Raw genomic sequence first — 14969 nt, 5'->3', positions numbered from 1 at the left:
AAGAGAAAAGTGTGAACGTCTACAAGGTTTTTATTCCTTATCCAACTCCTTTTCATTTAAGACCCATCAATTGCTAGTATCTGTGAGTGAAACACAAATATTTTTTCTTTGTTCAGTTTTAGTCCTTTCATCAAACACAATACCATCATTAATTTAGTTATATTAAAACATAACTTCTTTATTTAATCTTTATTTATTAGATTTCTTTTTTAAACCATAATCACATTTTTAGCTATCCACATTATTTGGTAAAAATCTATTATATAATTAACTTTTTATTCAAAAATATATCAACAAAAGTATCTCCTGGAAACCTTTAAAACGATCCCCTTGACTATAATTTTTATTTTATTTTCAAATTTCAACAACTTTCCACAATTGTTAAAGGAAGATTTTCGAAAGGTACGGGGAGTAACTTGCAATTTACGAAAAGTTGGAAAGCATATAAACTCATTTAATTGATAAACTCCTCCACTTTCTCAAGTCTTTGGCGGTGGTTGAATACTTGAATCAGAGAGAAAGGGAGCAACCGACATTGAATTGTGAAAAACAAAAGAGATAATTCAAGAAAATTTCTGCAACATCTGGAGGGGTAACCGGTTAGTGAGTGTTAATTAGGATTAAGACACGGATTTTGTAGAGAAATCATGTTGGATTCGGTTCGTAGACAGAAAAAAGAGAAGAAAACAGGTATATATATTGTCTAAGTTTCATACTTGATACTTGAATCTTCGAGAGAATGATTCCAATTACTCAAATATCATATCTTATCACTTACACCTCACGAAAAACTTGTAAACAAATTCCAGTTTCCAAAACTATTCCACAATCTCTTTTTTCAGTTTACAGTTCTAAATCCATGGATTGAAAAAAATACTTGAAATCCGTTGCATGGGTGTTTAAGTAGTCAGTAATCAGTAATCACAGTATTTGACAGAGATAAAGAGAGAATGAAGATGAAAATATTTCGTTTCGCATCCCACATCGCTTGGAGGAGAAAGTTTTTCCGATTATTTATACATCAAATGGACTTCGTTTATCGCCGAGCTTGGTAACGCGAGCTTGTGACTCAAGTGAGGGCTCTAAAGTGGGATGGACTGAGATCGAGCCTTGTTTGGTTGGGTCAAAGCTGTTGCAAAATCTGGTTTGCCCGTTCCAAGTTCGGAGTTGGATCAAGTGGCTTGAGCGAAGGCTTGGGCTTCTTGGTTCCTAGAGCAGAGGGCAATGCGTTAGGCTGGCTTCACAGAGCTGCGATAACCTCTCGCTTCGAACAGTGGAAGGATAACAAATCGGTGCTCTCTTGGCTCAAATAATCAGCTTGGCTCCTTCTAATGGACTCCCACTTTTTTCCTTTTTATTTTAAAAACAATATCTTGGGATTTATATTATTTCTTAAATTAAGACGATTTATGTTATGGCTTTTACATTATCATAGTTATTATTACAATAACGTAACCCTCATATTAGAGGAGATTATGAAATCATGAGTAGAGCTTTAATAAATTTTTATAGGAACCGGGATTATTTTGTTATTTGGTACCATAAATTCTCATCATTTCCTTTCTGTGTTGTGTTGGAAAGCTTCCAAAAATAACTTAATATATGCGGTTAATTCTACATTGCCATTTATTGATTTAGACCTTAAATTCATTAAGATAAGAAATAAATATGAACTTCCATGGATAGAACTTTTTTAGGGTTTCGAAACCCCAAGTGGGTTGGGAAAAAAGAATAAAACTTGTAATATAAATGAAGAAGTTTAAAAATAAGTTTCGGATTTATGCTTGGAGTTTGTAATTTTGTAATGTGTGAATCTAAATAAATACTCTTTTTATTTATATTAGAATTTAACAAACTCTATTCCAAAAAGATATAAATGGTGAATGGTTATTTATTTATTTATTTAATAGAAAACTTCATGGGTTTATAAATACATAATAGTAAAATCTTTGACAAACTATTATGAATCTAATCCTAGTAAAATCTTCCCAACGAAGATGATACTTTTTCTATCCAATAACAATAATAGACAAAGAGTTGCTTGCTAAAAATCTCTCAAAATAGATATCATACATACGTGATATTATTTTTATATAAGTGCTTAAAAAGGAATAACCCATGTGCAAGACATCTATAAGATATATCTTTTTGTTGTAACATACAATATTTCATGCTATGTCATCTTTTCCTAACATGATATATTGGTAAGACAACTGCAACTTGGAATCACGATTTGGTTGCATAGAAACGACAACCATAACATCCATATCATTTAGAATGGGTGTGACTAAGGCGTATTTGCTTCTTCTTCAACATATAATGGTTGGAACTTTAATGTTTTAATACAATTTGTATTCAACATGACATACTTAGCTAACATGGATTGCAAATAAGCAATCTAACTATAACATCGTACACATCTTCATGACTAATCTACAATAATCTCTTCTATTTGTATGTAATTGCAATCTATTCTTAGTAAATTCCATGTATAGCTCTTTAACTCTCGTTACCATCTATATATGTATCGATCTTTGTAAATGAAATTATTCATTCGAGCCCATTGATTCTCAAATCTCATATCGTATCAGAGCACACACACTCTAAAGAGTCAATCGATCATCTTGCCTTTCTCCTCTAATCCTTTTCATCAACATCACCATGACACAATCATCCCAAATACAAATCACCGCCTCAAGTCACTTTCCTACCAAATTACTCACCAACAACTTCCATGTATGGAGGCGACAAGTGCAGTCCACATTTATTGGACTAGGTCTGGAAGATTACATCACATGGGTGACTGATCCTACCACAAAATTCATTATCGACAAAGACAAATCCAAACCTAATCATGAATACACGACTTGCTATCGCCAAGATCATGTAGTATTCGATGCAATTCTTGGTTCATGCTCAGATGCAATTCATTCAACCTATCATTACCTCTGTATTTACCACAAAAGAAGCATGAAAGCATCTCAACACAAGCTATGCCAGCACCTCCTGCTCAAGAATCATCTCTTTAAAATCCAAACTTGCTAAAAATCCTAAAGGAAATCGACCTATCAACGAATTCCTAAATGAGATTCGCTCTATTGTTGATGAACCGTCATTTGCTCAAAATTTCCAAACATTTAATTACGGTATTAGAACTAGTATATAACTTTTACGAGTGATAAGAAGATTTATATGGCTGTCGTAAATAAAGCTTTCCATATCTTAATTCTCGTCACTGTACACTGAACATCTCTAGAGTGTATAGATCGAAATGGTGAGAACTCGCAACATATTAGAAAATGCTAATGAAAACTAACAGCCTGAACCACGAGTGATTAAATGTGCACCAGAGGTAGTAGCTGCACCCGAGCCAATCACGATGGCAAGAGTCTAAGCAATGATTTGGGCTATGATGGCCGAACAAAGGGAGGAGATGAGAAAAATGTTTCTTGATAATAGGGATGAACCTATTGTGCCTATCGTGCAACCCGAACTGAATGAAGAATTGTCGGAGGAGGGAAATTACAGTCGTACAGTGAGTCAAGCTGAACCCCGAGTGGCAAGGAGGAACGACCCGAAAAAAGCGATTGATAAGGATGAACGTATGTATAAGAACTTCTTAGGTGCCAAACCACCAAGTCTTTCTGGAAGCCCGAAGCCAGTAGAGATCATGGATTGGATCTCCGAGATAGAGATGACATTTGAAAGTTGCAATTGCAGCAACAAGCAGAAAACCGTCTTTACAGTCAGACAACTAAAGACCAGAGTTTTAAGTTGGTGGAAGTTATTGGCAGATACAAAGCCATGGGGGAGAAGCCCTGAGGTGGGAAGCATTCATGGAGCAGTTGAAAATGCAATACTGCTCAGAGATAGATCTGATAGACCTAAACAACGAGTTTCGAACTTGAAGAAAAGGAAGATGAGTGTTGATGAGTATGTCACCGTATTCACCGAGCAGATGAAGTTATTCCCCTACTTGGTGCTACTGAACTCTCCAAGATAGATAGTTTTGCTAACGGATTGCCAGCATAATTTGGCGCAATGGTAAAAATGGCAACTACTTTGAAGACAACCGTTAGAGCAACCAAGAATATGGAAACCTAATTTAGGAAAAAGGGTCTGGAATAAGACAAGGCATGAGAAAAGAAGAAGCTTGAGGGATCCTCAAGATTCGATAAGAAAGGAAGATTCTCGAAGTCTAACCTGGATGAAGCAGGTGACGATACAAGGGATTAGGAGTAGGGATCTATATATATCTGAAGATCGAGATATAAAGTAGCCATATAGATAGTATCATGTGGTGTAGCCTAATATAAAAGGCATGGTATAAGGTGAACTTGAATATCTATGTAATCGTTTCAAGAAATAATATAAACCTTAGTTTTGTTATTCGATGTGTTAAATGACTATGTGAAATTCTTTTATGGTGACTTGGAGAACTGAAAGACAATACTTGGGACAAGTATGAGTAGGTGTGAAAGGTAGTAGAGGCATATACTACTGGAAGCACACGACTCGCACTTGGATCAGGGAAAGTCACGAGTTACCAAGACGCTAGTAATTGATTCTGTTTTGTTCATGTGTCATTACCATAATTTCGGTAATGACTAAGAAGATGATTGTTATTCCGACCCTAGTGGTCATATCAAATCGATTACAGCTAGGATAAGTATTGTACGTGGTTCAGAGAACCAAGATCGATGTAGCATCTGACTTAAGCCAGAAGATTGAACTGAAAGATAATCAAAGCGATCAATAGAAGTATTGTGATTGTTGTTAAAGTAAGAAGCTTGTAGCTAGAAGTGATACATGCTAGAATGTGATTATATCACATTAGAAACTTGAAGGAATGTATATTTCATTATAGAATTTGACTTTAAAAGACTCGAGTCTAAGCATTGCATCATATGACGAGAGGTCATTAGAACATGACTCATCGATCTGTTATAGTAATTGAAGTAAAGAACTTATCTTAAGTTGGTAAGGTTGGGTAACATGGAAACCCTTGAAGTCACGGGTATGGGAGACATTGAATTAAAAACTACTTTTGGAACTAGTTGGTGCTTATGTAATGTTAGGGCGATTCTAAAACCGGAAACTAAGTTGATTTCAGTTGGCAATTGGATGATCAAGGGCTGGACATCAAGTTTGGTTGTTTGAGCCTGATTTATTGACTATAATTATGATGATTGTTATACTCGAGCTATCCAAAGAGTTTCAAACGAACTTTTATTTTTTAAACATGTTTTGCTTACTATTTTTGAGCTTAAGCTTGAACTTACTCAAAAATTGGATTTTTAGATTGGACAAAATATTTTCTGTTTAACAAGAAATAGCGTTTAGAACTTCATATTTCTTGTTTTTAAGTGAACACCACCAAGTAAACCTTCGTTATCTTCGTCCATTCTATTTGATTGCCCCTCAGGTACAACATGGCGAAAGGAATATAAGTTCAAATTCATTCAAATCTCGCCTTAACAATCATGTTAATCACAGAAGACTTGTGTATCAAAATCTTGGACAAGTGCCCAGATATCAAACAATTGAAAAAGATACATTGTAGGTTAATTATTGATGGAAACCTCGTCTCAGCATCGCATATTGCTCTGAAATTAATGAAAGCTTATTCTGAATGTCGCCAAATCGCAGTTACCCGCCAACTGTTTGATGAATTTCCTCAAAAAGATGTAGTCTTCTTCAATGTGATGATTAGAAGCTACGTAAACAATGAATTCTACGAAAAAGCACTTCGTATGTACAGAAACATGTTCAAGTTCAACATTAACCCTGATCATTTTACAGTTCCTCAAGTTCTAAAAGCATGTTCCGTGTCTGAGAATTTGTGGGTCGGATTACAAACCCATGTTGCTGTTCTCAAGAAGGGTCTGCATTCAAATCTTTATGTAGGGAATGGATTGATTACAATGTATGGAAAATGTAACCGGTTACTGGAAGGACGCCAGGTGTTTGATGAAATGCCTAGTAGAGATATCGTCTCCTGGAATGCTATGGTTGCTGCCTACGCCCAAAACCGGATGTTTGAAGATGCATTGGAGATTTGTAAGACAATGATGCAATGTTCTACCTCAAAACCCAACGCAGGCACCATGGCCAGCCTTTCCCCTGCTTTAACAACTTCTACTTCATCTACCAACGTGATGTTTATGAAAGAAATGTTCATGAATCACGCTCGAGAGAGTTTAATTTCTTGGAATGTCATGATAGCTGTGTACGTCAACAACTCGATGCCTAAAGATGCAGTTAATCTTTATCAACAAATGGAGAATTACGGAATCGACCCGGATTCAATCACAGTTGCTAGCATCCTACCCGCTTGTGGAGATCTTTCAGCTTTATTACTAGGAAGAAAGATTCATTCATATGTAAAAACAAAAAGGCTTCTTCCTAATCTAACAGTAGAGAACGCCTTGATTGACATGTATGCTAAATGTGGGTCTTTAAACGAAGCACGCAAGGTGTTCGATGAAATGCCAACAAGAGATGTCGTCTCCTGGACTTCCATGGTCTCTGCTTATGGCATGACTGGAGATGGTGAAACTGCTATCACAGTCTTTTCAAATATGCAAAATTCCGGAATCGCCCCTGATTCCATTTCCTTCGTTCCAGTTCTATCAGCCTGCAGCCATGCCGGATTACTAAACCAAGGAAAACATTTCTTCAAATTGATGACCGAAGAGTATAACATCATTCCAAGACTCGAACACTTGGCGTGCATGGTTGATTTGCTAGGAAGATCAGGAAGAATCAATGAAGCTTATGATTTTATAAAGAAAATGAAAACAAAACCAAACGATAGAATCTGGGGTGCTTTGTTAAGTGCTTGTAAAGTTCATTCCAACATGGAAATTGGTCTTGTAGCAGCAGATCATCTCTTTGAATTGGTCCCTGAACAAGCAGGGTATTATGTTTTATTATCAAATATATACGCAAAAGCAGGTAGATTTAAAGATGTGACAAATATTCGTTCAATAATGAAATCAAAAGGAGTGAAAAAAGAGCCCGGTGTTAGTAATGTTGAGCTTAATAATCAAGTTCATTCGTTTCTTGCTGGAGATCAATCCCATCCACAATCTAAACAGATTTATCAAGAGTTGGAAGTACTTGTGGGGAAGATGAGGGATTTTGGGTATGTTCCTGAAGTGGATTCTGCACTTCATGATATAGAAGATGAAGATAAAGGAAATCATCTTGCTGTTCATAGTGAGAAGCTTGCTATTGTGTTTGTGATTATAAATACTAAAGCTTTTACGCCTATACGGATTACTAAAAATCTACGTGTTTGTGAGGATTGTCATATTGCTGCTAAGCTTATTTCCAAGATTGTTGAGCGGGAAATTATTCTTCGGGATACAAATAGGTTTCATCATTTCAAGAACGGGATTTGTTCGTGTGGTGATTACTGGTGAGATTTTTGGGTTGAGTTCAAATGAAAACAACATAAAAGTAGAGATTAGAGAATTGTGAGAACCAATCTTGATCGTTGATGATTTCTAATCCAAAGGCAACAATTAAGATTAAGAAAATTGTTGGGCCATTTTTGTTGATTTATGACTTATTAAGGATAAATTGATAATTATGCATTCCAATCCAACCTTAATTGGTAATTTTTCGGTGTGGTGCGGTTTGGACAATGCCAAACAGCACCATAAAAACCTGACAATATTTAATATATTATAATACTTATTAATAAAAGTATATTTTGTTCAACTTCGACCTCTTCAGTTCTTTTTGCCACTGTGCATGCCTTATGTTTTGCTATATTTTTATAAAATTTGACATTTGTATCAAAGTGCGTACCATTAACAATTTTCCTTTTGCTTATCACAAGCAAAATGCAATTCGAATCAAAAGCCGCCTCTATCTGTATAAACAATAATGATTAAGTAATGGAATTTGAGATTATAAAACCAAATCCCTTGTTGCATCAAACATATAATTCAAATCTCAAAATCGTAATATCATAAAGAAGTCTATATTTTGATAAGAATAACATATAACTATTTCACAAGCATGTTAAATACATTTAAATGAGAATCTGTACCGGAAATAAAGGAAAGTTAACTGAAAAGTCGGGTTTGGACATGCTGATATGACTCATCATTATTTAGCTATTGCATTTCTTTTTCTTATTGTTGGGCATATGTATAGAACTAATTTTGGGATTGGGCACAGTATGAAAGATCTTTTAGATGCACATATCCCTCCAAGAGGGCGATTGAGACGTGGGCATGAGGGTCTTTATGACACAATTAATAATTGGCTTCATTTTCAATTAGGCCTTGCTCTAGCTTCTTTAGGGGTTATTACTTCTTTGGTAGATCAACACATGTATGAAAAATCACACCAACACATATTTTCAGTTAAAAACCGAAACCGCATCGAATGACACCGAAAATGCATGTAAAACCACGCCGAAACAAAAACCACACCTATCGGTTTTACCCTATAGAAACCGCATCTTGCGGTTTGCGGTTCGGTTTTCTCAAAAAATCGCACCATGCTCACCCCTACTTTTCAAGCCCAAACAACACCTCACTTTCATCTATTAAACTATACTTACACATTTCATATTATATCTTGGTTTGGTCTTAGACCGTTCAAGTTCATTTGTGTTGTAAGTGTATGAGGTTAGTGTGGGTAACAGGGGCGTATCCACCATGTGCTTAGGTAGGTCCTAGGACCTACTTAAGTTCTCAATTTCATTTACAATGTATATAATAGAAAAATTATGAACTATCTTTAAAAAAAGACAAAATTACACAGATGGTCCCTGTGGTTGGCACAAGAGACCAAAGATAGTCCTTATGAGGAATTTTGGACGAGTATGGTCCCTATGGTTCCAAATTGTTGCACGAATAGTCCTTATGACATACTCCGTTTAATTGTTTCCGTTTATCTAAATCACGTGACCCTCACACGAGGGTATTTTGGTCTTTTGCTTTGTTACACGAAATGATCATATTCATAAATGATCCTTACATCTAGCTGCCATTTACATTACCCCAAGAAATCATCCCTTTCTTTTCTCCTCTGGTTTTTCATCTTCATCACTTCAAAACATCAAACGGAAACTAGGGTTTTCATTTTCATCTTTTGCGATCGTTCTAACTTTGTGGAATGTCCGTTCAAAATTCTCAGAAAATCCTGACCTGATCAAAGCTTATGGTGAGTGATCAGTTAACAACTTTCAATTTTGTTAAGTAATTTATGCACATTCAATTTTGAGACTTCATTCTTTCCTCATATCATTATTTATTTGTTTTTCAGTTGAGTTAAGTAGTTTTTGCACATTCAAGATTCACCATGGGGGTATGTTCACAAAATACCCAGGAAGACGTTACGTTGGTGGGAGTATTGACTATGTTGACTACGTAGACATGGACGTGTTTTCCGTACATGAGTTAGACGATATGATGAAGGAGATAGGTTATATCAACGGTGAGCCTATCTACTACCACTTCTTGATTCCTGAGATTGAAATCGATTATGGGTTACTTCCTTTAGGTAACAACTCAGACGTACTTTTGTTAAGTAAGCATGTTGCTAATCATAAAGAGATTATGGTGTATACTGAACATGGAACTACTAGACTCCATGCATACTTTATATCTCCAAATAAGGTCGTATCGGAAGAAATCAATGAGCCTATTTCTCCGGAACTCAATCGAAAAAAGTTTACAAGTACAAAGGTAGGATCATGTAGTAGAAAAATGGACTTGAATGAGAACTATGACTTTTCTAGGTCTGTTGTACCTTTTGGACATTTTGATAGAGATGTAGTGAAAGATGTTCGAGTTCATCCTGCAAGTGAGGAGCTTAACAAAGCCCAAGATGTTGTCCCTTCAGAAGACTTTGATCCTTTCTTTTATATGGATCATAATGATTACCAACAGATGGGGGAAAATGAAGAAATTGGAGATGTTATTAGTGATGAGACTAGTACCGATGGAAGTATAAGCGACGATAGTGACTTTTTAGTGGATGAACTTAATATGGTGGAGGATGTCGAAGTGAATATGAAAGACTTCCACAGTGGTGTTTATTCTTTTCCAAATCTAGATAACCACCAATCATTCAATGCACCTGATGTCACAGTTGATGAGGATTTGGAGGTGATAGATACACAATTATTTGAATCAACTGGTGTAGAAGAAGATGAGAGGAAGAAATTAATGAGAAGGTTAAACAAACCAACCACATGTTCATCAGGAGTAGTACATGAAACTGCATTCCATCTGGGTCAAATATTTAAGTCCTCATCAGAAGTGAAGGACTACATTAAAATGCATTCAATTCGAACTAGGAGAAACATTTACTTTTCAAAAAATGATAAAAAAAAAAGAATTAGGGCAAAATGCAGGGGTGTGGTCCCGAAAATGACAGGTGGGCCATGGACAAAAAGTAGAATCAAATGCAAGGATAAAACAGTCAGCTCACAAAAAGCAACATGCCCTTGGGTGGTATTAATTTCTAGATCTGATGAAGAAAGCGATTGGATGGTGAAAACTTTGGTTCATGAGCATAGATGTGTGCAGTCAAGGTCTATTAAAGAGTGCACTTCTAAGGGAGTGTTTGATAAATGTCTGACTGGGTCGAGTCAGCAAATTGGGCTGACTCGGTCAGACCTTTGGTGTTTGATTTGAGCTTTCTCGGTAAGATCTGCTGACCCAAATCGCTTTCTGGATCAGTTTTTAAACAGTTGCTGACTGGAAATTAGACAATCTTGCCCTTATCTTGCCCCTGCGTCGTTATTATTTCTTTCCCCATTCGCTTCCCTTCTAGTGACCTAAAAGCACAGCAGCCGCTAGGAAGAACTCCACAACATTGAACGCCAAACAGTCCGACCAGTCGGACCTGTGCCATCTCGTCGGACCTCCGCCACCGCCATCAGTGACGCCTTCTCGATCCATCACACAGGTTAGATAATTTTTCTGTTAATAATTTTCAAAATCAGATACCATTTATGCTTTGATGGTATGAAATTTGTAGTTCTTTATGAAATCAAATTAGTATATGTTAGAATATTATGAATTCTCAACCTGTATGTTCATATGATAAGCTTTTTTTGTTCTTTTTTGTAGTTCTTTGTGTACAAGAACTGAAATCTGAAATTGTTTGTTCTAATATATGAATTTCGAAATTATATGTGAATTGGAAGTTTGTTTATGTTTTGTTTTGTAGTTCTTTGTGTATAAGAACTGAAAATTGAAGGTTTTTTTTTCTAATGTTATGAATTCTAAAATAGAATGTGAATTGGTAGTTGTTTTTTGTTTTTGTTTTTTTGTTTTTTTTTCTGAATTTGAAGTTTTTTTCTCCAATTCACATTGGAAGTTTTTTTTTTCTCCAGTTCATATTTTATAGCTTATGAATTGAAATTGAAAGTGAATTGGAAGTTTTTTTTTTTTCTGAATTTTGATTTTATAGCTTGTGAATTGAAATTGAATGTGAATTGGAAAATACAATTAGGTTTGTAAATTCCCATTTTCAAGCCCACAATCACATGTTTTACAGAAAATACAATCAAATGTTGTGTTTTTATGTGTAAAGTACTAAAGTAAAATTAATAATAAATAATTATTATAAGATTAATGGTAACCTAACTTTTTTAATAATCCAATTGTTCCTTGAAGAGTGGGCGAGAGGGGGAATGCATGCAACATCACATGTCTTCCAATTATTGAGCTTGTATTAGTATCAAAAGTATAAGCTATAAAATCAAAAATTGGGCTGTTTTTTTTTTCTTTCTAATTTTATAGCTTTGATATTGTTGACCTTAATTGTTAGCTTGTTATCTTTTGTGAAATTGTTAGCTTGAATATTGATGTTTTGTGACATCTGAAATTGTTTGTGTATAAGTTATCAAATCATAATTTAGGATGATGTTAACTTCCTTGGTTGAAAATTGCTTTATGTTTAAAATTGTTCTTTAACTTGATAAAAACTATGATAAATTACTTTAAATATTAATGTTTTAGGATGTTGGTTTGGAACGAGAGTGAGGACAAAACTTTTCTTGATGCATGTATCAATGAACTAACCACTAATGGTCGTGAGGGTTCTGGGCTTAAGGCAAGTTCATGGAAGACAATACGCGAAAAATTGATAAACGAACACGGTAAAGAGGTTGATCAGAAGCAAATGAGAAACCACTTTGACTACTACAAATCAAAGTATGTTGCTTGGGTGAAACTCAAAAACAAAACCGGCAATATATATGATCCTATAAAAAATAAATTTAGTTTGACCGATGAACAATGGAAAGAAGAGGGGAAGGTAATATTTTTTTAATCAATACTATTATGATTATTTTTATAACATATACTATTTGATTAAATTTATTTTTTTAATCAATACTATTATGATTATTTTTATAACATATACTAATATTTATAAAAATTGTAAACAGTTGAACAAGTTCGTGTTGTCATTGAAAACTAAACCCCTATTGTTCCCTGATCTTTGCACCCAACTATTTGAAGGGTTGACATCAACCGGATCTCAAAGTTGGGGGCCATCTTCTACACTCCCTTGTCCTGTAGAAGAGTTTAGTCCCCATGATTTTGATGATGATGTTCTAATGGAAACCTCAACACAACACGTAGGTGCAAGTGAAGAATCTTCGGGGCGTTCAAAAAATAAGGAAGTTGGTGGAAACAAAAGAGTTGGTGGGAAAAAAAGAGATGCAAGGGCATTAGAAGTTGAAGAGGAGATTGTCAAGATTGTAAGGTTATTAGTGGAAAAAAAATGAAAGAATTGAAAAAAGTGAAATGGATAAGGATGTTGATGCGTGTATGGAGAAATTGAACAAAATGGAATGGGGAGAAGAAGATGAAAGACACAAGACCGCTCTTTTGCTATTTGGTGAAAGTGCTGATGTTCGAAAAGTTTGGTTACGACTTTCGCATAGTAGTTGTGAGTCGTGGGTGATGGGTGCGGGTAGGAAGTATGGTTACCTTTGATAGGTGCGGGTAGAAAAGTTTGGATACTAGTTTTTTTTATGATGTTTACTAGTTTTTTGGATCCTATGTTTGATGACTTTTTTTGGATGATGTTTACTAGTTTTTTGGATCCTATGTTTGATGACTTTTTGGTTTACTAGTATTTTGTTATATAACGTTTGTTATATGACTTTTGTTACTTTTGATGTTGTTTACTCATTTTTTTGGTGCATTATTTTTTTTACTTTAACATGTTACCTAATTGTTTGTAACAGATCAAGTATGGTTTCTGATGGTGAAGTTGTAGCTTTTCTTTTACTTGTGTTTTATTGGTTGAGGTCAAACCGGCGCAAACTAATCAGAATTCATAGAATTAGAGATAACGATTCAAGCGGGTATGCATATACACAAGATTTGATGTATGGAGACCCTACACAATGTTTCGATATGATGCGTCTTACACAAGAGGCATTTGCATTATTATGCAACCATTTTACCCAAAAAAATTGGTTGCAATCTAGTAGGACAATAAGCATTGAAGAGAAGATGGCTATCTTCTTACATGTTATAGGACATAATGAACGCTTCCGCGCAGTTAAGGGAAGATTTCATCACTCCACACAAACGATTCATCAATGTTTTCACGAGGTCCTAACAGCAATGATGTGTTTTGCAAAAGAAATTATAGTACCAACAACTCCTAACCCAACAAGACATAACTCAGAACGACATAGACGGTTAAAAAATATTTTTTCCGGAGCAATTGGTGCATTAGATGGAACTCTTGTACGTGCGGTTGTACCTGTTGATCAACAAACTCGTTATTGAGGAAGAGGAAAAGGAGAATGTTTTCAAAATGTAATAGGAATTTGTGATTTTGATATGATATTCACCTTTGTTTGGGCTGGATGGGAGGATAGCACATGATTCAAGAGTTTTGAAAGAAGTTGCATTCAATTCAACTTCTGGATTTCCATTTCCTCCACCAGGTTTGTAATCTTTATATAATTTTTATTATCTATCTTCTTTATATAATACGTGTCATTATATAATGTGTCACATTCTTTTGCAGATAAATATTACCTTTGTGATGCCGCATATACAAACACTCATGGGTTTATGGCTCCATACCGCAATACTAGGTATTGGTTAGCCGATTTTCGAAGAGGCAGACCTTTAACTAGAGAAGAAAGGTTCAATCATGCTCATGCACAACTTAGAAATGTTATTGAGCGTGCTTATGGTGTATTGAAGGTGAGATTCCCAATCTTAAAACAAATGGCTCCTTATCCTTTTACAGTGCAAAGAGACATAGTCATTGCTTGTGTCGCGGTCCATAATTTTATAAGGAAATACAATATAGAAGATGACTTGTTTAGAAATTTTGAGGAGGACACTATGGTTACTCCTGACATCCAAGGTGGGGGAATTGATAGAGAAAACATACAAGGCATATATATGTGTGTTTTGCGTGATCAGATTGCAAATCGACTACTTTCACCTACTTTACATTAAATTATGTTGTTTTAAATTTCATTATGTTTTTATTTGGATATTAAATTATTTATGTTTAATTTATATTTTGTATGACATTTTTTATTTGTGTGTAATTTAGATTTTGTATGACAATATGTATGTTTTTATAATTATTCAGCAATTTAATCCATCAATATATATATATAACAGCAGGGTAAAATGGTCATTTTTCATCACTCAGCACATTCAGTCAGATGTACAATCAAACAACAGGATTTCTTACCCAATCAGGATTTCTTACCCAGACAGACCTTTCTCAGTCAGCACTTTCTCAATCGGCAACTATCAAATGAGGCCTAAGTTTCTTACAACCATCATTCTTCAAGAAGTGGAAGGAAACCCAACTATCCCAGTCAAAGCTTTGTGTGTAGAGTTACAAAAGATATACGAGGTGGGGATGTCAAGAATGAAGGTCTTTAGGGCTAAACAACTTGCACAGAAACATGTTTATGGAGATTATCAAAAGCAATACAG

The 14969-nt window shown here is 35.1% G+C and overlaps 2 protein-coding genes and 1 long non-coding RNA gene across 4 annotated transcripts; all 3 read left to right on the top strand.

The window, feature by feature from the left end:
- The first annotated feature begins 411 nt into the window (after positions 1-411).
- On the top strand, positions 412-1347 carry LOC128133210 (uncharacterized). Of its 2 annotated transcripts, none has more exons than XR_008231612.1 (2): positions 412-690; positions 928-1347. It is a non-coding gene; the product is annotated as an uncharacterized LOC128133210 (long non-coding RNA). The 2 variants fall into 2 exon arrangements; XR_008231613.1 differs by having other exon boundaries at positions 843-1347.
- Positions 1348-5209: 3862 nt separating this feature from the next.
- On the top strand, positions 5210-7707 carry LOC111911907 (putative pentatricopeptide repeat-containing protein At3g49142). Its single transcript, XM_023907658.3, has one exon. It carries the CDS (start codon positions 5484-5486, stop codon positions 7425-7427), a length of 1944 nt encoding a protein of 647 aa, XP_023763426.1. The 5' UTR covers positions 5210-5483; the 3' UTR covers positions 7428-7707.
- Positions 7708-12788: 5081 nt separating this feature from the next.
- Positions 12789-13787, top strand: LOC128127217 (uncharacterized). The gene is made up of 2 exons (XM_052765650.1): positions 12789-12964; positions 13235-13787. Exons 1-2 carry the CDS (start codon positions 12789-12791, stop codon positions 13785-13787), a joined length of 729 nt encoding a protein of 242 aa, XP_052621610.1.
- Positions 13788-14969: the final 1182 nt, after the last annotated feature.

This window comes from Lactuca sativa, chromosome 1 (genome assembly GCF_002870075.4).
Source record: "Lactuca sativa cultivar Salinas chromosome 1, Lsat_Salinas_v11, whole genome shotgun sequence".
Classification (NCBI taxonomy): Eukaryota; Viridiplantae; Streptophyta; class Magnoliopsida; order Asterales; family Asteraceae; genus Lactuca; species Lactuca sativa.
This window is presented reverse-complemented; position numbering and strand designations above follow the sequence as displayed.

Coding starts and splice junctions, on each gene's coding strand:
- LOC111911907 (XM_023907658.3), top strand. CDS start 5,484: ATGTTAATCACAGAAGACTTGTGTATCAAAATCTTGGACAAGTGCCCA.
- LOC128127217 (XM_052765650.1), top strand. CDS start 12,789: ATGGATAAGGATGTTGATGCGTGTATGGAGAAATTGAACAAAATGGAA. Junction 12,965..13,234: donor GTGATGGGTGCGGGTAGGAA/GTATGGTTACCT, acceptor TGTTTGTAACAG/ATCAAGTATGGTTTCTGATG.